At 35.3% G+C, this 27,166-nt stretch overlaps 2 protein-coding genes across 2 annotated transcripts in view; both read left to right on the top strand.

The window, feature by feature from the left end:
• Nucleotides 1–21,343, top strand: part of LOC126955162 (transmembrane protease serine 11F) — a 75,599-nt gene extending 54,256 nt beyond the window's left edge. Inside the window, exons 5-10 of the mRNA XM_050791450.1 lie at nt 598–761; nt 3,104–3,142; nt 4,276–4,477; nt 7,811–8,070; nt 13,304–13,446; nt 19,014–21,343. Coding sequence (XP_050647407.1) covers nt 598–761; nt 3,104–3,142; nt 4,276–4,477; nt 7,811–8,070; nt 13,304–13,446; nt 19,014–19,172 — 967 coding nt within the window. The 3' untranslated portion in view covers nt 19,173–21,343. The remainder of the gene's footprint in view (nt 1–597; nt 762–3,103; nt 3,143–4,275; nt 4,478–7,810; nt 8,071–13,303; nt 13,447–19,013) is intronic.
• On the top strand, nt 9,627–10,118 carry LOC126955152 (putative synaptotagmin-14-like protein). The gene has a single exon (XM_050791439.1). It carries the CDS (start codon nt 9,627–9,629, stop codon nt 10,116–10,118), a length of 492 nt encoding a protein of 163 aa, XP_050647396.1.
• Nucleotides 21,344–27,166: the final 5,823 nt, after the last annotated feature.

Below are 27,166 nucleotides of genomic sequence, written 5' to 3'. Positions count from 1 at the left end.
AGGGAAGAGTGAGAGCAGGAAAATGCTATGAGAGGTTTTATTAGAAGCCAGACCTGGAAGTGGGGGACATTATTTCTTTCCATATCTCATTGACCAGATTCATTAGAAAGTTTCAGTAAACCTCAGGAATGTCCAGGAAATGGAATCTACCTCTGTGCTCAGGAGACAAAGGAAACTGGTTTGGTAAACAAAAGGATCCTCCTTGCCACACCATTTCTAAAGAATAATGACATTAGTTACAGCTTTTGCTAAAATTGCCTTAAAAAGCAAGCCATTTAAGTATGTATAAAGCATGATTTCACAAACATCCTCTCCCACAAGCCCCTCTAAACTATGAGCTGAGACAGTGAACAACTGTTTTCAGGTATGTATTTTATCCAGTATTTCTAGCATGTTGTCTTTAGTTCTTCTACAGTGCTTCCAACACTTCCTGGTTATTATACACTCATTTTTAATCTCTGTATCTAGAGATAATTTAAAAATCTGGTATGCACATGTATCATGCATTATGTTTTTAAAGTTTAATGTGAGTCCTAATAGGTTAAAGTCATTAATGATTAGATAAATGGCATTTTTATCTGCTTTTTTGTTCTTCAGTCCAGATGAACAAGGTGTGGACATTCTTACAGTGCTCATGTTTCGATACCCATCTACTGATAGTGCTGAACAAATCAAGAAAAAAATTGAAAAGGCTTTATATCAAAGTTTGAAGACCAAACAGTTGTCTTTGACCATAAACAAATCATCATTTAGACTCATACGTAAGTCTTTTACTTTTATTTGCCACTTTTGTGGTTCTCTCCTCTTATAATCCTCTTTAATTTTTATAAGCAACATACATATATATTTTTTGTAAAATATACCCATTAACATATATACCCATATGTAATTTTTTGTAATAAAAAATATATATGTATATAAAATATCAGCACGGAATAAAACTAAAATAAATTTCCACTGTGAGGCAAAATTTAGTATTAAAACATGTTTTATTTCATATTTTACTAGGGCTTTTAATAAGGTTTCTAAACTTTTTTCCATATCATATATTATTGGGTCCTTACAAAAGTTCCAAAGGGTAAGTATTACTTTCACCATTTTACAGGTAAAGAAGCTGAGACTCAAAGAAGATGTGACATGAGATTAGCAAACCTTGGGGCTAGAATTAGACACAGTTATTGTGATTCACAGAGGTCTTTACAGATCAATTCTGGGGGTTATTTTTTATAGTATCAAAGAAAGACACATTTATGAAGGTTTACCCCTGTAGGAAGAGCCAGTGACATGAACCGTAAAGAGGTTCTCTAGCTTGTTTCCAACTTAAAACTATTTTTCATCCGTTTCTTATTTATTCCTCATGAAACAAAATCGGACAGTTCTTGTTTTGTTTTCCTCCCAAAGTGGAAGAAAAGGAAGTTCAAATTAAGAAACTGAAATTCAAACTACCTTACAGCTAGTTGGAATCCGAGCTCATTTCTATGCCAATATGTAATTGAAGGTAGTAAAATAACGTGTTTTAAATAAAATTTTAAATGTCAAGGGCAGGAACTGTGTCTTTTTATTTTCTTACCCCTCCCTCAAACACTAGCATACGTCTCACATGTGATAGGTGTTCCAGCTCTATTCATTGCTTCTTGTTATGTATTTCCAAGTTTAGTTACTTCTAATTTAATACAAAAAAGACGGAAGAGGGACTTGTATTTTGGACCCAAAAGACTTCTCCCTTCCCAAAAGCCATATATTTATTTAGGAAACAGGTTATCTAAAGTTAATTCTTTTGTTGTTAGAAATCAGGAAAGTTCTTTAAATATATTTTGAGATAGAATCCCCACAAATATTGTTATGTTCTCATAAAGTAATTAGAAATAATGGAGAGTATAGTATCCACCTTGATTGTTAATCAATTATATTCCAAAGTATAAGTATTTTCCAGCATTCTATACATGGAAATCTCAATTTCTGATGACATAACTGTCCCTAAGCCACAATCATATATCCTAAAGTAAAATATCCATTATAAAAGTGACATTATGTTATGTTTACTGAGTTGTTACTGTTGTAGAGTTTCTTATTGTACAATTTATTTAAAAATTTTGTCATTGTTGGTTACATACAATGATTTTTTATGATACAAGTTGTTTTAATACCAAAATAACTAAATTCTCTGACCATGCTCAATAATGAACTGTATATGTTTTCTTCTGCCACACACATGTATTCTGTTAAATAAAGAGACATATCCATGAAACCTCTAGTAGGAATTGGGGCTTGCATCCCTTTCTGGGGAGAAGTCAATGTTCCTGATAAAATCACTGTAATTCTCCATTTTCTCACTGACAAACAGAAAACCAATCACCCAACAAACATCTAATGTATCTGAGTTATAATGAACATGAATGAATAAATTTGAAGGGAAAAAAGATGTCACGGAAAGGAAACATAAAATGAAGTGAAAGTTTGGGTGTAACTGGGGACTCTGGACTGGTTGTATGTGAAAGAACTTCATGCTTCTAGTGCCTGCTGCCTGAGCCACAACCATCCAAGCCATTCACAAGAGAGAATCCTCAGGGAGACAAGGTTATCAACCTGCACTGACTAAATTCCTACTCTGTTAGGTCAGGGCCTTGAAATTGGGTCCTCAGGGATCTGTGATGCATTTAGCTCCATAGAGCTACCATTTCAGACTGGCCATTAGGAATATGCCTAAACCACATAGGCTGGTAAACACCAATTGTGTTGGGAATTGGAGGTTGCTCCCTCAGATTATACTGAAGCCCCCAAAGAAAGCAGTCAGAGACATTTATCCTTATTTATTATTTCCTAATTTCCTAGTTTCTATTTATTTTTCCTGAGCAAAATCAGGAAATAAAATGCCCTCTGGTTTAATTTTAAAGTAAATTATACAATTTGGACCAAAAATAAACTCAGAGTAAAGAGTTATTTATATATTACTTGATTATGAAAAATCTCATGCTCTCTTGAAATATGTATGCTTTGGATAAGCATACATATTTCACATTTCTATTAATGACCAATTGAACAAGGTAACATGAAAATGGGAATATATTATTCTGCCAGCTAATTCATATTTTGCTTATTCCAGCGATTGACAGCAGAAAGATGAGGAATCTTCTCAACAGTCGTAAGTTCCAAAACCCACAATTAACTGTTTATTTCACAGTGAAAGATCATGAAAAAAAGTTATAGAAAAGTTAGCGGTAAGATTTACCAAGCTTTTTAAGACTCATTTTATATTTTTGTAAGTCTTTTTATTATTTTTAGTATTTAAATTTATAAATTTATACCAAATACAATTTTAAGTTCATATGACCTATGAGATGTGGTTAAAAACACCTTACATAATATTCTAGATATTATATTAATATTCATTATAAATAGCTCTTTTAATATTATCTGACAATTCAAGAGAGTGTTTTAAACTGGTAACATTTAGGCTTTAATTTTTTTTTAATTTGCTTGCATTTTTATTGAAATATCTGTTATGTAAATTCTCTTCCTCTTCCTGCCCTGCACCCCACATTCCAGCATTGGTACACAATTAAGGTCTATTGTGGACAAACGTGCCCATTAAAAATGTTGTAACACTTTAAGGTCTCTTTTAAGATTGACTTGAAATCTAGTTAATTGAAGGTTTGATACCAGGGACGAAGAATTTTTTTTTTAAACTAGTCTTTCAAGTTTTAAAAGACCAAAAAGGTCAATATTGTTTGAATCTGTTAAAATACAGGGCTTTGCAAACACAATAAATTGATTCTCCTTAGTCATTAGTTAAGGGAAAATCATGACCCACATTTAGTATTGGGCTCTCTCTCAGTAATAAGGATACTGCTACTAGTTTTGGTGTGGGTCCTCCTAATTTTGTATCCCACTCTGTCACTTACCAGCTGGGTGACCGCCAGCAGTGTTCCCTCTTCAAGACTTAATTTTCTCATCTAAAAGGTATGTTGCTATAAACACATCTAAAACGCATAGCAGAGGATCTATACATTTTTGGTGCTAGATGAATTATCTATATATGCTTTATAAGGAGAGACAGAAGTTAATTCCTGGTCTGAATGCCTTGAAATGTTAGTGAACATTTCTTCTGAATCTCAATAGGATCAGCAAGACCTGTATCTAATAAGCCCAAAGGCTGAGTGCTATGAATGGTTCACAAGGTAACAGGGACAAAGGATTATCTACAACCAAAGCAAATCAGAATATACTTTTTTCCTCCTTTTTATGAATATGAACGATCATGTATTTCTGTGGCAGGCTGTGGAATAAGGATGACATCTTCAAACATGCCATTACCAGCATCCTCTTCTACTCAAAGAATTGTCCAAGGAAGGGAAACAGCTATGGAAGGGGAATGGCCGTGGCAGGCCAGCCTCCAGCTCATAGGGTCAGGCCATCAGTGTGGAGCCAGCCTCATCAGTAACACATGGCTGCTCACAGCTGCTCACTGCTTTCGGAGGTAAGTTAACCAAGGCTGCTGTGAACCTTCTTTCCACAGTCCTCATCTGCCATTGATTTAGTGCATGAGAAGAGTCCAGTCTTGCCAGTGTATCCTTTGCTCCATTCAGCGTAGACCCTGCTATCCCCTAAATGGATTAAGCTTCCCCTATGCCCTATCTATGATGCTTGGGTTTTGTCATTTATAGTTCTTATATATTTTCCTCTCTCATGACCCTAGTGCTGTCTTTCCTACCATGTATTATATAAAATAATAAGTAGATTATCGTAGTGTAAAGACTATTACACCTGTAACAAGTTTAATGTCTTACATACTCAAGAAGAAAGTCAGCTACTTTTGTTTTTTGTTTTTTTTCCTAATTAATCCCTCCAACTTCCCACTGTCAGCATTGCCATCACTTTACAAATAAGAAAAGAATCATAGGTATCCCTCTTGAAGTTCTCTCTTCTCATTGCATTCTCTAGGAACCCTGCAGGCCTGTATGGTCCAGAAAGGTGTGTGGAAGGTGGGAGAGACCTGCTACCTTGTCTTGCTCCCCTCACAGTATTCAAGACTGGTTATGTACAGCCCAGCGAAATCTCTCTGGACTTTCATGGTTGTACCTCTTAAAACTCAGCTGTATCATTTCATGTACACAGACATACACAGCACTCTAGTGCCCAAGGAGGTCAGGAACACACCGCCTTTCTTCCCTGAGGTTTTACCGTTATGGTACAGAAAACTTTTCCTTTTAAACTCTCAAAGACAAAACTCTAAATAGAGACCCTTTGCCTGGCCAGTGGCACTACTTTTGCATGCTACACCTTATTAAAGGAGCCTATCCTTGGTGATTCTGGGAGGCGCTTTATCATCCTTCTAAGGGTAACATCCCAGATGGTTCCAAGATACTAAGTTGATTATCTGTTGCTTCCTCACCCAAGAGAAGAGAAAGGGACTCACTTATATATGTGCATTTACAGCTCCCGAAATAACTGACATTATGACTTATGGGTAAATTTGAGTCCCACTCACTTGTGAAGATTTTCTAATTTTTTCATATTCACACAGTCCTCCAATCTTTGCACTTCTGTTTTTGTGAGAGTGTCTTCCATTTTAGTTTATAATTGATCTCTCCTTATGTAAATTAAAAATAAACAAATCCAGAATTCCAACTTAATATTTAGTGAAGAATATAAGCTGTGGCAATTGAAATACTTGTTTCAGCAAGTCCAGTGCAGGCTCTGGGTACTCACAGACCTACATGGGAATTGGCCATTGAGCTTGATGAAGTAGAGATTACTGGTGACCTTGATAAAAGATTTTCTAGTGTGATAGGGATGGAAATGGATTCAATAGAGAACGGAAGGAGGATTAGATGCAGTAAGTTTTAAAACCACTTTTAAGAAGTTTTTAAATGAAAGGGATCAGACCAAATTTGACAGTTGATGGCAGTTGTGAAGTTAAAGGAAAGATTTTTTAAAATATGGGAGACACATAATAGCATATTTTATGCTGATAATAATAATCCAAAAGAGTTGGGTAAAGTGATGATCCTAGAGAAAAAAGAGTGCAATCTAGAAGTGATATATTAATAATTTCATGTAATCGCACAATGTGGTATACTGTTGTGAAGGAAAACTATGTGGTACTTTGAAGACAATATTGCATTATTCACATCTTTAAATTTTTATAAATTTATTTTTTCTGCAGAAATAACGTATTTTCAAAATCATATTTAAGACAAATCTTAGCACCCTTATGTCTATGAAAAATGATTCCAGTCTTTGTGTAACAGTGTGGGTGGGGAAGACACTCTTGAAAAGATGGAAAGAGACCTGGATCATCTCCTTTTGGCACTAACCAGCAGAGTGTCACTCACCTGCACAAGTCACTGAACTTCTGGGCCTTGATTTTCTTATTCATAAAACGTGTTGAATTGGCCCATCATGTGAGGCTTCCTCTCTCATTGGCAGTACATAAAGGGATGGGATAATTTTTATTCTCCATCTGATTGATTTGTGAAATCCTTAAGACCTGAAGTCATATTATGTCTTTGTATCTCTGAGAATTCTAGTATCTAGTGCCTAGTTTTTAGTCAGTCCTAAGATTTCTGGTTTGAATAAAATCTTATCTTAATCTGTAAAGAAGTAAAATAGATGAGAGCAGAACCCCTCCCATCTCCCTGGGATCTGCCTGCCTTTTTTTTTTTTTGAGACAGAGTCTCACTCTGTCACCCAGGCTGGGGTGCAGTGGCATGATCTTGGCTCACTGCAACCTCCACCTCCAGGGTTCAACAAGCAATTCTCCTGCCTCAGCCTCCTGAGTAGCCACTACTACAGGTGCATGCCATCACGCCTGGCTAATTTTTGTATTTTTAGTAGAGATGGGATTTCACCGTATTGGTCAGGCTGGTCTTGAACTCCAGACCTCATGATCCACCCTCCTCAGCCTCCCAAAGTGCTGGGATTACATGCGCGAGCCACTGCACCTGGCCTCTGCCTGCTCATTTTTAGAGAAGTGCAGCACTTAGGAAAACACTGATCTTTCAGGTTTTTAAAATTACATTTAAAGGTTGATGATTCACCAACATAGTAATTCTTCTTCACCCAGAGAATTACTATATATTTCCAGTCACTCAGGATGAGGATAACTTTAAAAAGAAGGAACTGGGCTTTGGAGGACCACAAGGAGGTAAAGAGATGATAGTATTAGGTAGAATTTGCTGGTGATATAAACCTTGTGGGAGAGAAAAGCATCTATTTGAAAGGAGAACTCAAAGTCTAGTAAGAGGGACTGACCAGGCCAGATCCATGGGTGATGGGAGCTGAATTTGAGTTAGGATTACTTAGTCCTTGTATATCAGGGAGGAATATGGGCGTAGGGTGGAGAAAAAACCCTGTATATACATGAAGGTTTGCAAAGCAGACAAATTACACTTCACTTCAAAGATCACAGAAAAACCCAGTAAAATAAGAACCAACAAGTGAGTCATAAAATAAGAATGGGTGGAAGATGTGACATGGAGAGAAAATACCTCTTAGTATGTTTATTATCCAAATAAATCAAAATTAATTTCTACACAGTTTGTTGAAATTAGGGAAAAAAGAGAATCTGAAGAGTTCCTAGTAAGAACTTTAAAAATTGGAAATTAATCATACTTATTAATTATTTGTACATAATTAATTGTAATAATTTTAAGAACTATTGTTTTCCTATTATGTTATCAACTACAAATTTTCTCACCAAAAGGATGTTTCAGGAGCATAAAACTGATAGTTGGGAAGAAATACAGTCTCATTCTTTTTTACAGAATTAAGTCAAGCATCACAAGTATTACTTTTTCATATTTTGCAGAAATAAAGACCCAACTCAATGGATTGCTACTTTTGGTACAACTATAACACCACCCGCAGTGAAACGAAATTTGAGGAAAATTATTCTTCATGAGAATTACCATAGAGAAACAAATGAAAATGACATTGCTTTGGCTCAGCTCACTACTGGAGTTGAGTTTTCAAATACAATCCAGAGAGTTTGCCTCCCAGATTCGTCTATAAAGTTGCCACCTAAAACAAGTGTGTTCGTCACAGGATTTGGATCCATTGTAGATGATGGTGAGTAGTTTCAACCTAATTTTCTTAGCACAAAAATATCTTAAGATCAAACGAGCTATCTAAAGGAATCCTTCTTAAGCTTTTAATAAAAGTAATGGTCTTTTCAATGTGTGTGGGCTTGGGCAGAACAGGGGACTAGGGGTTAAAAAGTAAAAATCAGGTCCTGTCTTTGAGTTTACAGTTGGAGCAGTGGTGGCCGGGTGTGGTGGCTCACACCTGTAATGCCAGCACTTTGGGAGGCCGAGGCAGGTGGATCACCTGAGGTCTGGAGTTCCAGATACGCCTGGCCAACATGGTGAAAACCACATCTCTACTAAAACACACAAAAAATTAGCTGGGCATGGTGGTGTGTACCTGTAATCCCAGCTACTTGGGAGGCTGAGTTAGGAGAATTGCTTGAGCCTGGGAGGCGGAGGTTGCAATGAGCCAAGATCGGACCACTGCACTCCTACCTGGGTGACAGAGCTAAACTCCGTCTCCAAAAAAAAGAAGAAAGAAATCTCCACAATTGGAGCAGTGGAAAAAAAAAAGTCAGGGAAAGAGACTAATATAAAAGGAAAAAAACAACTAAATCAGGTGATATAAGAAGGGACAGAACACTACGGGAGTTCAAGGCAGTAAGTAATCACAAATTTTGTCTTTCCTGGATATGAATATGTTACATATACTTTAAGTCACATATATTTTATTTTAATCAGCATGTACTTTAAATCACAAATGTAATGATAGCTTTTTCCTTTATTTTAATTCTTTCTCATTATATGATAATTTATGATGGTCATAAACATTAAAATGGGTTGTAAATCTTTTGAGCTTTTTTTTTGGTTAGTTAATAAAATCTGTGTCATTTTCCTGTATCCAACCTGCTAGGGGTGTTAAAAGACATCAAGTCTAGTAATTGTATAAATTAAATACCAGAACTTAAGATTTCTAGGTACTAGTTCACTCTACTTTAAAGAGAAAGATTAGGCCAGATGTGATAGCTCACGCCTGTAATACCAACACTTTGGGAGGCTGAGTTGGGGATCACGAGGTCAAGAGATCAAGACCGTCCTGACCAACATGGTGAAACTCCTTCTCTACTAAAAATACAAAAAAAAAATTAGCCAGGCATGGTGGTGGATGCCTGTAGTCCCAGCTACTTGGGAGGCTGAGGCAGGAAAATTGCTTGAACCTGGGAGGTGGAGGTTGCAGTAAGCTGAGACTGTGCCATTGCACTCCAGCCTGGTGACACAGCAAGACTCCGTCTCAAAACAAAACAAAGAAAGAAGGAAGGAAGGGAGGGAGGGAGGGAGGAAGGAAGGAAGGAAGGAAAGAGAGAGATTAACTGAATGTTTTAAGGAGAAATAAGAAATACTTAAATTTCGCCATCAGTTGGTGCGTTCCATGGCGAGCACATCATGGCAATTGAAGGTGGAGAGAGAACATGTAGAGTTCATGAACTTATCTGTTTTAGAAAAGTATCTCCAGAGGCAGTTGGATTTTTGTCAGCTGTTGGGGTATTATCTTGATGCTGCTTCTTTTTCTCTATATTAATAAGCAGTTCTGTTTTGAAAATGTTGGAGGGCTTCCAGATCTTGGTTCAGAATAGAGTACAAGGAACAATTCACAAGATAAAATTTGGCCGTGACTCCCAAATGAGAATGTCAGAAATGTTGTGTAGTGAAAGTACATCCTCATGTCAGTCTCTTGAACACGGCTCAGTTCCAGAAATTCTCATTAGCCTGCTTTGTAATGCCACAACTGGAAGACTATCAGCAGAAGTGATAAAAGGCAGCCACTTCAAAAATTTGGCAGCAAATAGACCACCCAATACATATATTAAGTTAACTCTGCTGAAATCCATGGATCAAGAGATGTCCAAATGCAAGATACCCATCTGCAGAGGACAGCCAAATCCAGTGTACAAGGAAACTTTTGTTTTTCAAGGGGCCCTATTTCAGCTTGCTGATGTGACACTCATACTGTCTGTATATAACAAACGCAGCATGAGAAGTAAAGAGATGATAGGCTGGATTTCTTTAGGTCTCAACAGCTCTGGAGAATAAGAACTCAATCACTGGACTGAAATGAAAGAGTCAAAAGGACAGCAAGTACATAGATGGCATGCGTTGCTAGAGTCATTATGAATAGAATAAGCAAACAGTTACCATCCAAGGCAACATATTTCCAATTACAACATTATTGTTTCTACCAAGTCGCTATTAGAAGAGCTATTCTTTGAAGAATCATATTCAACCTTTTTGAAAAATGCTTTAAATTCTATGGAAAGAACATCTCATACTGACATAAATGAAGAAAATATGTGTATCTGGTAGAGCTTGTTTGGGAAACTGAGAAATGTACATTATCATTGCTAAACTAATAGTCCTCCAGAAATTTAATAAGGTGTTATTGATTTGAAGCTAATTTTAATTTGGTAAAAGAGCCAGTAATTTTATGAAAAATCAAAATTATAAGTGATTTTAAAAATTAGAATTTTAGTTGCAATATAATTTTAATATCACCCTACATATTATTTATAAAACATAGCTTGGCCAGTCCCTGGTGTTTGTAATGTTCTTTAATATGAAAAAGTAGTTCTCCAACCCTATCATAAGTCATATCTAATGGTGAAGAGTTTCAGTCACATTGAAAATTGTTTTATTTCAGACATGTTCCCTTTGTGCACTTAGTTTCATTGTGCCTCAGTTCCTCTCCATAGCACTAAATCTAAGTGCAAACAAGTATTCATTTTCATACAGGAATGTTTTCAATATGTTATTTTTTTTAAGGATCATTTTTCATTTGCCTCTGCTTTTGCCTGATCTGAAGAGATAAAGTCACTGTGTTGGTCCCTTGCAAGTCTTTTAGACAGGTTGTACTGTAGAACTGTGTAACTTCCTGTTGAACGCACTTCCTGTATTCTTGTATTCCAATGTAGGAAGCTAGTAGAGCAGGACTTTACTTTAAAATTTCTTTCAGTGATTGACTCTTCAAAAATTGCAGTAATGTCAGAATACGTTTTTTTTTACAAACTGAAAATACAGCAGATAAGCTGTAGAAAATGAAAAATAATTCAATTTTAATTTTCTGCTCTGAGTAACCAGCACTGCATAAAGCAGGTAGCATCCAAAATAAGAAACTGTTCTCTCTCTAAATCTTCACTCTTACTTCAATTTATATTTGTGATATAAAGAGTATGCAGTTCTCAGTATGAATCAGAATATCATGTTAAAAACAGTTCTGATTCCTTATGAAGTTTCCAGTAACTTGTGACTAGACTTTAAGAAATTTACAGATAAAGTTCTTCAATGTGATGTTATCTTGTGCCTTTCATGTAAGTAAAATTTGCTCATACAGCTTGAAAGTTGTATTTGCAAAATTAAGCCTTCGATTTTTATAAAGGTAACGATTCCTCAGAACAGTGTCACAAGATCTTTATTTCCTCCGAGATATGTAAAAGTTGTATAATGTGCTAATTTTTTAAATGACAAGGTACTTTCATTTGTTTTTATATTTAGGAACTCTAATTAATCAGGAATATTATAAGCTGTTTTCTTTTTAATTTTTCTTCTTATCTAATATATCATTTTATGCATATACTTTATTAGAGTATGTTTTATATACATTAAAAATAGTTTCTTTTTTCTCCTCACTTCTAGTTAAAATATATAAAAACATACTATTTATCAGTTACTAAAAAGCAGTATATCATTGCTCCTAGTCCCAACTAAGTGCTATATATTACTATAAACTAGAACTTGTTATTACCATAATAACAAAACAATGCATAGGCATTACTTCAGCTTGGCTATACCGAAAGGCCTTAAAAGAAATCCAAAAAGACCGTGATATTCTATATTTTTTCGTTTAAAAAATGGCAGCTCTATGCATTCATACACATGAATTATAAGAAAAAACACAAAAGCTATATTGGATGACTTGAGGTTTGAGAATGTGTGTTACAGGGCTGCATTAAAAGGAAAAATTCACCTTTTATTGTTACATCCAAGAGCTTTTTCCAGGATTTTTTTCAAATAAACTAGTAAAAGTTAGAACCTGGAAAAAAAAAAGAGAGAGAGAGACACTTAAGTTTCTTTCAAGGATATCCTGAAAAAAACAAACAAACAAAAACTAGTGCTAATATATATATATATATATATATATTTTTTTTTTTTTTTTTTGAGATGGAGTCTCGCTGTCGCCCAGGCTGGAGTGCAGTGGCGTGATCTAGGCTCACTGCAAGCTCCGCCTCCCGGGTTCATGCCATTCTCCTGCCTCAGCCTCCTGAGTAGCTGGGACTACAGGCGCCCGCCACCACGCCCGGCTAATGTTTTTTATGTGTGTGTTTTTAGTAGAGACGGGGTTTCACCGTGTTAGCCAGGATGGTCTCGATCTCCTGACCTCGTGATCTGCCCGCCTCAGCCTCCCAAAGTGCTGGGATTACAGGCATGGGCCACCGCGCCCAGTCATCTAGTGCTAATGTATCTTAATCCTGCTTTTTTTTTTTTTGACAGAATTTTATTATATGAAAAGTTTTCCAAATGCTCCATGCATATCCAACTTGGCTTTGTGAGAGGTTCTTAAAAGTCTCTTACAGCTAGCACAGGGGTATTCACCAATAGCTTCAACCCGGAGCCCTAAACTACTTATTTTCTGTATTCAACTAGGCAGTATCCGCTCCTAACATCCAGCCCCGTTCTGTGTTGTCATCAGATCACTAGCACATATTGGGCATTAATTTTGCTTCCCATGCTGTGAGATACCCTAAATAATACATGACAGAGTAGAGTAGGGTGAAGAGATCTGTGCAGCTGTGTCCTGGTTTCTACGTGAATAGCTTTAGGAATATCAGTGAACTTCCAGGGACCGTGGTTTCCTTATACGGAAAATGTGGCAGTTGGACAAGACCAATGTTATGAACCTCTATGAGAATCTAATGAGGACTACGGACCCTTTCCTCATGAAAAAGAATGCATGCATATGTAGTATTTCACATGTAGTTTTAAGGCTCCAAATAGCCCTGAGAGATCTACAAATGTGATGTAATACTGGGACATGTATATTTATGGCTCCTTGCATGTAGACATTTATGGCACAGAAAATAAGATGATACCTAATGTTAATAAAATAATCTTTGGTTTTTGCTATTGAGAATATAAAATGTACAATTTATGTGTCTTTTATGTCTCAGATACAATTGTATTTGACGAATATCGTTTATTTGTTTGTTTGTCCATTTGTGCAATAGGACCTATACAAAATAAACTTCGGCAAGCCAGAGTGGAAACCATAAGCACTGATGTATGTAACAGAAAGGATGTGTATGATGGCCTGATAACTCCAGGAATGTTATGTGCTGGATTCATGGAAGGAAAAATAGATGCATGTAAGGTAAGTTTAAAGTAAAGCCAAAAGTTTGTGGGGAAAGTTGCCATTAGCTATTTCTGAGTTTGGCATATATTTTACCTAGGAGAAAAAAAAATGGCATCTCTTACACCAAGAACTGAGTTTATTTAATAATCATGACAATAATAATAATTGTATTGAGTGTTTAATATATGCTAAGCCAAAAATTAAGCACTTTTTATACATTATTTCATTTAATGTAATGAGATAAAAGCAATATCATAATTATCCTTATTCATCTCCCAGCCTCCCAGTCATTTCCCTTCGCCCGTTGCATTTTTTAATGACAGCGACACCTGAAACAGGTTTTCTTTACAGTAGACCTTGAGATCTACTGCAAAGGCCTGCAGTAGCCTTGCATTAGCAACACTGACCTGTTTAAATGCTGGACTTTTAGTTCCTAGACCTCCTCTTCTCCAGTGATCTTCTATACTCTTCAGCCAACTCAGACCTTCGTCTTAGAGTTACACTACGGCCCTTGTTATCAAAAACTGTTCCATCTCCAAAAATGCTTATTTACATCTTTCCTTTTGACTCCTATCCCCCAGTGTTCCCCCCTTGCTTTTTAACTACTGCTTCCCTAGATATGCTTACTATGTTATACCCTAGTCTACCAACTCTCATTTCCAACATGCACAACCTACACGGACATTGCTTGTGTCCTTTCTTTGTTCTATTTTTCTCCTTAGGCTTTGTCACCATGCAGTATGCAGTTTTTTTGTTTATCTAGCTTATTGCCTATTTCTCCACTAACTAAAATGTAAGCTTCATAAAGGAAGACATATTTTAATCTATTTTATTTACTGCACCTGAAATAGACTGGTGAAAACATGTGTTGACTGACTGAATGAAAAACAGTCTTTTTTTCAACTTCATAGACACCTACTATCCATTGATTCCTCTGTTTTCTCACAGTTCATTAATCCTTTCCTTTCTTCCATCTTCTACTTTTCCAGCTCAGATTTCACTATTATTTTTTATTGATAAATAATAATTGTATTACATCTATGGAGTACGATGTGACATTTGATACATGTATACAATGTGGAATGGTTAAGTAAAACTAATTAACATATTCATCACCTCACTTAACTTTTTTTGTGATAGACATCTAAATTTTACTCTGTTAGTTATTTTGAAGTCTATAATAGAGTATTATTGATTATAGTCACCCTGCTTTGCAGTAGATCTCAAAACTTATTCCTCCTGGCAGAAACTTTGCACCCTTTGACTAGCAACTGCCCCTTCCCTCACTCTCCACCCCGCTAGGCCCACCCAGACTCTGATAATCATCAGTCTACTCTCTACTTTTATGAATCCAACTTTTTTAGATTGCACATATAGGTGAAATGATGTATATGTCTTTCTGTGCCTGGCCTATTTCACTTAGCATAATGTCCTCTAGATTCATTTATGTTGTCCCAAATGGACAGAATCTGTTCTTTTTATGGCTGCGTAATATTTATTTTGTAAATATACCATATTTTCTTTATCTCTTCACACACTGATGAACACTTAGGTTGATCCCAAATCTTGGCTATTGTGAATAATGCTGCAGTGAACATGGGAGCACAGATATTCCTTTGACATACTGATTTTAATTTTTTGAATATATTCCCAGAGGTGGGGTTGTTAGATCATATGATAGTTCTGTTTTAGTTTTATAAGGAGCCTCCATAGTGTTTTCAATAATATCTCTACTAATTTACATTTCCACCAAGAGTGTATAAGGGTCCCCTTTTCTCTTCATCCTCATCAATACTTGACTTTCATCTTTTTTGTAAAAACCATTCTAGCAGGAGTAAAGATGTATCTCCTTGTGGTTTAAATTCATTTCCCTAATGATTTGTAATGCTGAGCTTTTTTTTCATGAATGTGATGGCCATTTGTATGTCTTCTTTTGAGAGGTATCTAAGTCTTTTGCCAATTTTTTAAAATTAGGTTTTGTTTTGTTTTATTTTTTGCTATTGTGTTATTAACTTCTTTATATATTTTAGATGTATAAATATAAAATATATGGTTTGCAAACATGTTTTCCCATTCTGTGAGTTGTCTCTTCACTTTATTGTTTTTTGTTTTGTTTTGTTTGTTTGCTGTGCAAAAGCTTTTCAGTTTGATGAAATCTCATTTGCCTATTTTTGCTTTTGTTGCCTGAGTTTTTGAGGTAATATTCAAAAATCCTTGCCCAAACCAATGTCATGGAGTGTTTCTTCTGTTTTCTTCTAGTAGTTTTATAGTTTCAGGTCTTAAGTTTAGGTTTTTAATCCATTTCAAGTTTTTTTTTTTTTGGTTTTTTTTTTTGAGACAGAGTCTCACTTTGTCACCCAGGCTGGAGTGCAGTGGTACGATCTCGATCTCGAATCACTGCAACCTCTGCCTTCCAGGTTCAAGCTATTCTCCTGTCTCAGCTTCCTGAGTAGCTGGGACTGCAGGCACGCCCCACCACACCTGGCTAACTTTTATATTTTCAGTAAAGACGAGGTTTCACCATGTTGACTAGGCTGGTCTTGAACTCCTGACCTTAAGTGATCCACCTGCCTCAGCCTCCCAAAGTGCTGGGATTACAGGTGTGAGCCACCACGCCCAGCCTAATTTTATTATTCTGATATAGATAACCAATTTTCCCAGCACCTTTTATTGTATAGACTATCTTTTCCTCAGTGTGTATTCTTGGCATCTTTGTCAAAAAATCAATTGACCATAAATATGTGGGCTTTTTTTTTTTTTTTTCCTGGCTTTCTATTCTATGCCATTAGTTGATGAGTCTTTTATTATGCCAGTAACATGCTATGTTGATTACAATTGCTTTATAAGACATTTTGAAACCAGGTAGTCTAATGTCTCTAGCTCTGTTCTTTTTGCTCAAAATTATTTTGACTATTCAAGGTTCTCTTTTGCTTCTATATGGATTTAAGGATTGTTTTCTCTCTTTGTGAAAAATGGCATTGGAATTTTGGTAGAGATTGCATTTTAACAAAGATAATTTTAACATTTTAATGAACATTAAGAGTGATAATTCTTCCAATCCATAAACATGGAATATCTTTTCATTTTTGTGTGTTTTCTTCCACTTCTTTCTTCAATATTTTATGGTTTTCAGTATACAAAGTGTTCACCTCCTCAGTTAAATTTACACCCAAGTGTTTTATATTTTGTTGCTATTGTAAATGGATTGTTTTCTTAATTTCTTTTTCAGATAGCTCACTGTTAGTATATGGAGACACTAGTGAGTTTGGTATATTGATTTTGTATTCTGCAAACTTACTGAATTTGTTTCTCTCTTCTAACAGCTTTTTGTTGGTTTTAGGGTTTTCTACCATGTTGTCAACACACAAAGACAATTTCATCTTTTCCTTTTCTATTAGAGTGTCTTCTATTTCTTTCTCTTGCCTAATTTCTCTAGTGACAACTTCCAGAACTGCGTTGAAAAGAAATCAAAGTAGACATCCTTTTGATGTCCCTGGTCTTACAGGAAACACTTTAAACATTTTACTATGGTTTTAATAATAAAAGCCAATATGTGGCTTTTATTGTGTTTGACATATACCTATTATGTTGATAGCTTTTCTTACAAAAGTGTGTTGACTTTTGTCAAAAGGTTTTCCTGCATCTGTTGAATTGATCACGGTTTTTAGCCTTCATTTTGTTAATGTAATGAATCACACTTATTGATTCAAATATATTGAACCTTTCATGCATCTGAGGGATAAATCCCACTTGATAATAGTGAATGATTCTTTTAATCTAGTTGAATTTGGTTCAGGAGTATTTTGTTGGGGATTTTTACATCCTATGTTTATCAGGAATATTGACCCATAATTTTCTTTTCTTGTAGTGTCCTTATCTGGCTTTAGTATCGAGGTAATCCTCACCTTGTCAAATGAATTTGGGAGTATTCCATCTTAAGTTTTTTGGAAGAGTTTAAGAAGGCTTGGTATTAGTTCTTCTTTAGATGTTTGGTAGAATTGAACTGTGAAGCCATCTGGTCCTAGACTTGACTTTGGTGGGAGACTTTTTAATTACTGATTCCATATTCTTACTTATTATTGGTCTGTTCAGGTTTTCCATTTCTTCAGGTTTTCCACTTCTTCATGATTCGGTCTTAATAGTGTGTTTTACCTTCTTAAATATTTCTGCATCACCATTTCTCCATTGCCTTTCCTTGCCTGTCTTTCATGCTCCTTTCCTTCCTCCCGTGACCAGACAACTACACTAGCTGTCTTGCTAATTTCCTCATTTTTACTCTTATGCTCCTCTCAAGTGTTAGTCGCATAAGAGCCAGAACCATTTCTAAAGAAATGCTAATCACGTCAGCTCTCTCTCTGAGAACACTTCAGTGGCTTACCTTTAGTCTTAAGATACAAACAAAAACTTCTAAAGAAGACCTACAAGGCTCTACAAGGACTTGTCTTTCCTTACCTTCCAGATTCATCACACACTATTTGCCCCTCTTACACTCCTTTCTCCACCCACTTCCTTTTTTAGACCCTTGCATTTGCCAGGCTCCTTCATGCCACAGAGCATTTGCCACACTGTTCCCTCTGCCTATAACACACCCAACCCCCAATTCCCTTGTGGTTAGCTCTTCTTCCTTCAGATATCAGCTCAATTATACTCATCAGGGGAAACTTTTCTGTTTTTCCTTATCAGTCAAATTTCCCTGTTGTATGTTACCATAGTAATTATCATAATAGTAATTTTGTGTTTGTTTTTAGGCTTATTTTATATATATATATTTTTTAACCTAAACTTCAAACTCTATGAGCACAGGGGCCTGTCATTTTTGGTCATTATTTTATCCCTAATAGACATCAGATTGCCTCAGAGATAGAGTAGGAACTCGATAAATAGTTAATTAAAGAAACAGATAAATAAATAAGTGAAGAAGAGGCACAGAAAGCTTAAGTATCTTACCTAGGGTCATACAGCCAGTAATTAATAGAGCTGGACCTGAAACCGGCAGTTCAGCTGCTGAGACTACACTTTTAACGACCACATATTTATTTACTTATTTATTTATGTACTTAATCTTCTTTGTTCTTCTTTTTGTTTTTCAAAAGAGATTTAAAGGAGCTTATAAAAATTTAGCAAGAAAACTAATTAGAAGTAGATGAGTTAAAGAAAAGGAGACCAAGAATAAGTCCAAAAAATACAATCAAGACCAAGAATAGGTCCATAAAATACAGCATTTGGAAGAGATCCTTGAAATTGTATACCTAGGCTTACAAATGCTAATCTCACATTTAACATTTTATATACGTAGTTACTAAACCATGCTAAACAGGTCTGGTCAAACTAGGAAAAAAAGAAAAAAACATCTAAGGATACTGAAACAGAAATAATGTAACCATTTCCTGTGAATGAGTGTTAGCCTTCCTAAGAAAAACAATGCCGTTTAAAGTCTAGCAAAAATTTTTATTCAGTTGAGTGACCCATTACATAGTCTATGGTCTGTGTACCAATGTCCTTTTTTTTTCTGTGAACATCAGATTACAATTCCTTCCCACTGAATTAAAGTAGAGTTAACAACTTAAAATATGTTTTTATTTCAGGGTGATTCTGGTGGACCTCTGGTTTATGATAATCATGACATCTGGTACATTGTAGGTATAGTAAGTTGGGGACAATCATGTGCTCTTCCCAAAAAACCTGGGGTCTACACCAGAGTAACTAAGTATCGAGATTGGATTGCCTCAAAGACTGGTATGTAGTGTGGATTGTCCGTGAGTTATACACATGGCACACGGAGCTGATACTCCTGAATATTTTCTATTGTTTAAATTAATGTAGTTTGGATTAGTGCTTTTGCTAGATGTCAAGAAACCCTTCAGACTCAGACAAATCTAATATCGTGAGGTGGTCTTTATGTACGTAAGATCAAAACTTCTCTACCATGAGGGAAGAAGACACAGCAAATGACAGATAGCACCTATTCCTTACTCACAAGGGAAACTGCTTGGGATACTTCCTAATAAGATAAATAAGTGGTTTCCCTCAATTGAAGACAGGAACATCGTTTTCCACAAGATATGAAGAGCTGCCAGTAATGCCAAAATCTTACCTCATATAATACCGGGAGCACCTGAGATTCTTCTAGTGAAAAAGAGCAGTCTTCCCTGAAGACTCAGGGCTTCAACATTTTAGAACTGATAAGTGGACCTTCAGTGTGCAAGAACGGAGAAGCACGGGATTTGCAATATGACTTGAACTCTTAACCTGGGCTTATATCTAATAATACAGAGCACTATCACTAACCTCAACAGTTGACATTTTAAAAGTTTTTAAATGTATCTGAACTTGCTGTTAACACAGTGTTACACACTCAAGCACTAGCTTCAGGAAGCATGTTGCGTTGTTAAGAAGCATTTCTGATTTATTCTTTAACAGCATCTTGCCATCTATATGTTACTTGTAGTTGGCCCAGAAAGGAAAAAACAAAACAAAACAAAACGAAGACTCTTGTTTTTCCATGAGCACAAGAGGATAAAAAGAAGCAGATGAAGCCTAGGAGAGTTGGTTTCAAATAATTAGTAACAGGACAAGCACGCTAATTTTTGATGGAATGAGCTATCCAATTATTTACTTAGAAATATTTATATCAGTATATGGCAACTGGTACTTTTGTAAGTCTTCAGCTCTCTGATAAGTCAGATGTCCATCAGAGTATCAGGTCAGATGTCTATCAGAATATCAGAGCTGATTTGTGTAAAGCTTTGTGTAAAGCACTTCGACAGTGCCTGGCATATACTATGAACTAAATAAATCTTTGTTATATGGAATTGAATGCCTTGGCAAGCTTTAAGATAAATGAACTCAATTTTTCAAGTAAGTGTTACATACGGCCCAAATCCTAAGGATGGCAATAGTGATAGCACCGACTTTGAACCAGCCTCCTCAAGCTGAAACATTGTCTCTGCCTCATAGGAGCTGTGTGTCCTTGCTCAAGTTCCTTAATATCTCTCTTCATTGACTCTTTCACCTCTACAACGGGAATAAAAGTAGTACTACCTCATATAGTTGTTTTGAGAATTAAATGAATTAAAACAAGTACAACACTTGCAATAGTGTCTGCACACAGTAGTCTCTCAATATGAATTAGCTTCTATTTATCGTTAATAATGTGTTTTAGACTCCTCAATAAAACTTACTATACTTTTAAAAAATTGATCTCTGCTTCTTTAAAGCCATGTAATTGATTTCAAAGTACTTTGAATTGCATTGTAAAACAAATTCGGTGAACTACTAGAATTTTTTCAAAATCACTTTTATGCCTCATTAATATACTTTGAACTATGTCTGCTTATAGACAAGTAGTCATAGGATGTGACAATCATTTGTCACCATGGTTCTGACTACAGAGATGCATCTGTATTCATCTATAGACCTCAAATGTGAGATTAGATTTGTTGCCCTGAATTATTAGAGAAAAATCTAGACTATTAATTTCCCTAGTGTTAGAAAATTTTGTTAGTTTACATGTACATGTGTTTATATGTAATACATGTAAATGAGAGAAATACAACTAAAATATCTCCCAGCTATTATTCACATGTCAATAAGATATGAACACAAAAAGATTATTATATACATTTCCTCTTTAAAAACGAAATGTCATCGAATTTCTGAGTCAATGACTAGGTGTAACTAAATACCACCAGAGAAAGCAGAGTAAAAATTTAAATTCTTACACGTCCTTCACTTAAACTTCTACAGTTTGTATATAGCACAGAAACATTTGAAGTTTTTAAGAATGTTTAGCATATTAAAGATAGGCTTGATTGATGATGAACATATTTTATATTAAATTTAAACACTTCCTTTAGTAGATATGGGACAGCAAATCTGTCTACCAAAAAATCACTTTCCTCTGTGTAATTTCTATAACAATGAATATGTGTTTTGTGTAATCTTATTTATATTTAACAAGACTGTGATACCTTTTTGTGTGTAAGTATCTGTGAAACTGTGTATACTGATTTAAATATTTCTGTGCTTGATTCAATCGAGTTCAATGATATTTAAGCACAAATGAGAGAAATAAATACACAAGGTTATAAGAAAATCTAAGAATGGAAAAGTGGATTTTTTTAAACAGAATTTATATGCCCTATTTCTAGTTAGGTGTCTGACTTATTGAATGGTTTTGTAGAAATCATGTAATGTTTTTTACCTCATGTTTTCCATCTTCCAAATGGGACCTTAAGCTGTCTACCTTCTGGCATTGTGAGACTTTTGAGATGAATAATAAAGTTGAAAATTCTATGAATGTTCAAAACTTGCTCAAACGTGCAAAGTATATCATTATAAACTGATATCATTTCCGATGATGCTGAAAATCCATTAAGATTGTAAAGAAGTTTGGATTTTTCTACAGTATTGGCATTTTTATGCTCTGTGAGTTTTGAAAATATATTTGTGGTCAAAAAAAAAAACACCCTAAAACATAAAGAAAAACAGACTTTGCCTCCTGTGTGGTGATCCTATAGTAATATTCATATCTTTTCATAGAAAAAAACTTATAATTTGTCTGACTCTTTTTAAAATACAGGTCAGATTCATTAAGCTGACAATAAATAAGGCAGCTCATAATCTCCATGCAGTCCTGATGGAATTTTGGGTGGCATGAGAACTCTAGTTAGTTTATAATGCTAGAACAATATTAGACCAAAATTGTTGCCAATAGCTAACCATCTCTCAGTGAAATCTATATGATTCAACAACAATATGGAGAACAAAAATATTTTAATAGGAATCTACTCTTTCCACTGAATAAACTTATTTCTTTGTTAATGTATTTATTTGACAGACAAAGGAGGTATGCAAGGAATCTCTTCATGCAATCATGAAAATGAAAAACAAACTTGAAAGCTAGAATCATAGCTATTAGAGCTGGGAGAGACCTAAGAGATTATCTACATCAGCCTCCTCTTTTGACTGATGTGAAGTCAAGGCCAAGAGAATTTCTGCAAGGTTATACAGTGGATTTTAGACAGTGGAGGAAGAGAATCTAGGAGCTCTAGTATCCAGTCCAGTCTTTTCTCCTCTATTCTAACTTGAGTTATGCAGGTTCAGTAGGCAGGATCATTGCAGACCTACAAGTCACTAAAGTTAAATGACTACTGCCAAACTAATTTCTCCTAGTAGTTATAAATATGCTAAACCAAACAGCATCTCCAATAATTATTGTAACTTTAGCAATGAAACTGGGAATTCCCCCTTTCACTTCTGAATTCCAGAAGTAACACAAGGGATTTCCCCAACATCAGCTATGATTCTTTTTATGTGACAAAAACTAGCCGCAATTTCTATTATGTTCTAAATCTTTTCCTTACTAGACCAAAATATACTGTTAGCAATCGCAGTACTATTCATTCTACTAGGAGGTTCAAGAGGACTCAAACACAATAAAAAATTCTAGCCTATTCATCAGTTACCCACATAGGTTGAGTAATCGCAATTTTAACTTACATCCCCACCGTCATTCTCAATTCTACTAATTTACCTAATATCAACAGTAACCTATTTATACTATTCAATGCAAATATAAGTAACACAACATTATCACTATCCTATATGTGAAATAAATGACCATTAGTAACGTCTATAATCCTTGTTACTCTACTATCCCTAGGAGAACTGCCCCTGCTAACAGGATTTTTACCCAAATGAGCTATCATTCAAGAAATAACAAAAAATAATAGCCTCATTATACCTACATTCATGGCTTTCATAGCTCTTCTCAACCTGTACTTTTATATACATCTAATTTATTCTACATCACTAATGATGTTCCTAACAACTAACATTAAAATTGCAATTTTAAAACATAAAACAAATCCTCTCCTACCACCATTCATTATTACTTCAGCCCTATTCCTGCCAATCTCACCAATATTTTAAATATTAAACTAGAAACCTAGGTTAAATCAGACCAAGAATCCTCAAAGCCCTAAGTAAGTAAATTATACTTAATTTCTGTAATTCAATAATAAGAATTGCAAGATCTTATCTCACATCAATTGGACACAAAAAAAAAGTGAAGTAAGCTAAACTTACATGGTGTTCTCCAAAGTATATTGCTGGACCAAACCAGTTTTATGATTAAGACAACAAGCCACTTACAACTATATTCAACCATACCTAAGGAAACAGAAGATGAATTAGGCAAAGCTACTAAGCTAGTTAAATAGGAAGATCGTAATACTTTGTGAGAAGTTTCCCCCCAAATTCATACCTAATTCCATCCTTTTCTCACTCTCCACACAGTTATAATTTTTAAAATTTTGAAGTAATTTAAAGCCTTAATATGATATAAATAAAATATCCATACCATATTTTAAAATAAGGCAGCAAAAGATTTCAAGCCTTATTAAAACAACACATATCTGTTTTACTCTTTACTTTTTTAGAATATTCTGTTCTATTAAAAAAAAGCTATAGAAGCCCACTAAAATGCAAAAAATAAACAAGTTTTGATTAAGTCACTTTTGTAAATGCTTACAGTTAACATTCTTTTACAGGTTTCAATATATTCTTTGCCTTAATGTTTTAACTATGACTAATGAGAAATGAGGAAGATGGCCTGTAATCCTAGCACTTTGGGAGGCTGAGGTGGGTGTATCGTTTGAGGTCAGGAGTTCGAGATCAGCCTGGCCAACAGGGCAAAACCCCGTCTCTGCAAAAATAGAAAAATTAGCCAGGCATGGTGGTGTGCACCTGTAGGCCCAGCTACTCAGGAGACTGAGGCAGGAGACTCACTTGAACCCAGAAGGCGGAGGTTGCAGTGAGCTGAGATCGCGCCACTACACTCCAGCCTGGGTGACACAGCGAGACTCCATCTCAAAAAAAAAAAAAAAAAATGTATAAAGCATATTATTGTAAACTGATTTCAGCACAGACAATGCCACACATTTGTTAAGATTGTAAAGAAGTTTTTACATAATGTTAACATTTTTATCTATAGTGTTGTTTTGTTATTTGGCAAATACTGCTGTTCCTTTAAATTATATTTAGCATTTTCTGATGAGAAACATACCATACAACTTGTGCATTTAATATTAATTTATTGGAAAAAGAAATAACTAGCTGAATCAAATTAATTATTGTTCACTTGATAGCTTTAAGAATAGATATAATCCAACTTTATTTTATTTAACTAATATTTTAGTATAGCATGCCTGAGAACTCTACATCAATCTACTTGGAACATTTTTAATGCTATTATGTAGCTGACAATGGAAAATACAAAAAAAAAAATTGCTACTTAGGGTCAGCATTTTACAAAGTAATATTTTAGTCTATATCCTAGTCCATTTTATGTTGCTTTAACAGGATACTTGAGAGTGGGTAATCTACAAAGAAGATAGGTTATTTAGCTCACAATTCTGTATGCTGAAACGTTTAAGGGCATGACTTCAGCATCTGCTTCACTTCTGGTGAGGGTTTTTGTCCTCAGTCAAAACATGGTAGATAGTCAAAGGGGAAGCTGACATGTACAGAGAGATACCAGACAGGAGGAGGAACCTCACATTCTAACAACCTGCTCTCCTGGGAACTAGTCCATTCCTGCAAGAGCTAATCTAGTTTCTCGAGAGTGAGAACTCCTTCGTTACTGAGAGAACACCACCAAGCCACTCCTGAGGAATCAGCCTCCATGACCCAAATATCTCCCACTAGGACCAATCTCCCAACATTGCTTCATTGGGGATCAAATTTCCACATGAGTTTTGGTGGGGATAAAAAATCTGAGCCATAGCAGTCTGTATTCTGAATTATTAAACTTTCTTTAGGTCACATAATTCCTGTGGAGTTATATTTTTATATATTTTCTTCCTCTGTCAGAACCTATGTCCCTATCTGTTATTTTAAAACGTAGCGTTGGAGATAAGGAGATCATCTTATTTGATCTGCCTTCTCTTTTGACTCCCAAACTTCGGTACTCTCCACAAAAGATGCTCATATGCCCCTCTTTTAATTATTTCCAGAAGGAGAAATTTCATATACACATAAGATTGCCATCTTAGTGGTTTTAATTACTACCCTTGGTCTGTATTCAAAGCAAATACCTTCTGCTGAACCTCAAAAATGTCTTTCTATTTAGATCCATGTGGTGACTCCTAAATTCTTGGGATAATTTTTAAACCCATTAGTGTTTGTCCTACATTGATAATCTTTAGGAAAAGTGGATTCAAAGGTTAAACGAACAGGCTAGAATTCACTGTGAGAAAAGGGAGAATTTGAAAGTGGATAGGAAAAATAAACAGAATCTAAGAATAAAGAAGAAACTATTGGAAAGACAAATACTAAACCACAGCTACTTGATGAAAAGGTTCATAGAAGAAAAAATAACTGGAATTCAGAACAAAGGTTACTTTTTAAGAAGTAAAGAAAAAATGGATTGTTCACCACTTTTGAAAAAAATTAAAGGAACATTATGACACATACTGATGGGGGAGAGCATACAATTGTACAAACTTAACTATTTTTACTTTTTATTTTCTAATTCTTGTATATATGAATGCATATATTTCACAAATTGACATAATAGCATTATAAAATTATGTATTTCTCCACCTTAAATTATATATTTTATGACCATATTTTTATAAAATCATCAGTTTTGATGTCTATGATACATCAAATAGTTAAGCCACAGAGACCTAGCCCAGAGCATTAGGCTAGTCTGTTGTCAGTTAAATTTAATACCAGGATCAGGAATCATAAGTATGGCATCCTGCCCTTCCCCACTCTATGCACCAATAAACACCCTGTGACCACTTGTCATTTCCCCTGTTTTGTTCCTTGCCAATAATGTGTGTGGTTCTTCCCCCTTTACCCTGTACCACTCCCTCCTCCACTGATTTAACATCTCTTTAGCACCCTCTTTCCCAGCTGGTTTCCCTGAGTCCTCCTTGCTCCCTTTCATTAAAATGCTCCTATACCTTCAGCCTCTCCACAGAAAGCTTCCACATCATCTTACTAAAGTCTGGATGTCACTATCTAAAACATCACTTTGTTTTAGCCATCTCAAGTGATTGTCTCTTCTCCCTGGCTTTAATACTAAGTCAGAATTCTTCCAACTCCCAACTACAAGCTTTCAAATACTTGTGTAGTCTTCCAATAATTTTTGCTGCACACTAGTATAAAAATGTATTTCCCTGATATTCATGCCTCTAGTTATACCACACATTGCCACTCCTAATTACGGTCAGCCTCTTGCTCACTCCCCGCATTTACTGAGGGACTAGGCACCTGACTCAACACAAACCTCTCCACCCAACTCATCTCTTCCTTGTGGTCAATTTCAAAATCCAGGCAGATGACCCACACCTATCCTTAATTCTTTGAGCTCATAAATTCAAATGACTTCAACTTCTTTTTCACTTTAGGTATCTGATGTTCTGATTTATTAAATGTCTCAGAGTCTCCGTAGTATCATAGTATGTCTAATTCTTAAAAACCACACTTTCATACAAGCCTGTGGAACTTCATTTTAGATGTCATAAACTAGTTTTCTATCACTATAATGGTCAGTTTCCTAGTCCTTAGCTTGCAGGCTACCAATCCAACAAACTGTCAGCCCTAGGTCAATCTTAAAATTCAGTGGCTCTTCTTCTGTGCCTGGTGGAAATGAGCAAAGTTAGAGAAAATTAATCCAACCATATGTATTAACACCATTAGTAATTGGGGCTATCTCGTTTCAGTT

This window comes from Macaca thibetana, chromosome 5 (assembly GCF_024542745.1).
Source record: "Macaca thibetana thibetana isolate TM-01 chromosome 5, ASM2454274v1, whole genome shotgun sequence".
Lineage (NCBI taxonomy): Eukaryota > Metazoa > Chordata > Mammalia > Primates > Cercopithecidae > Macaca > Macaca thibetana.
Note: the sequence above shows the minus strand (reverse complement) of the source record. Positions and strands in the feature narration are given on the sequence as shown.

Coding starts and splice junctions, on each gene's coding strand:
- LOC126955152 (XM_050791439.1), top strand. CDS start 9,627: ATGTTGGAGGGCTTCCAGATCTTGGTTCAGAATAGAGTACAAGGAACA.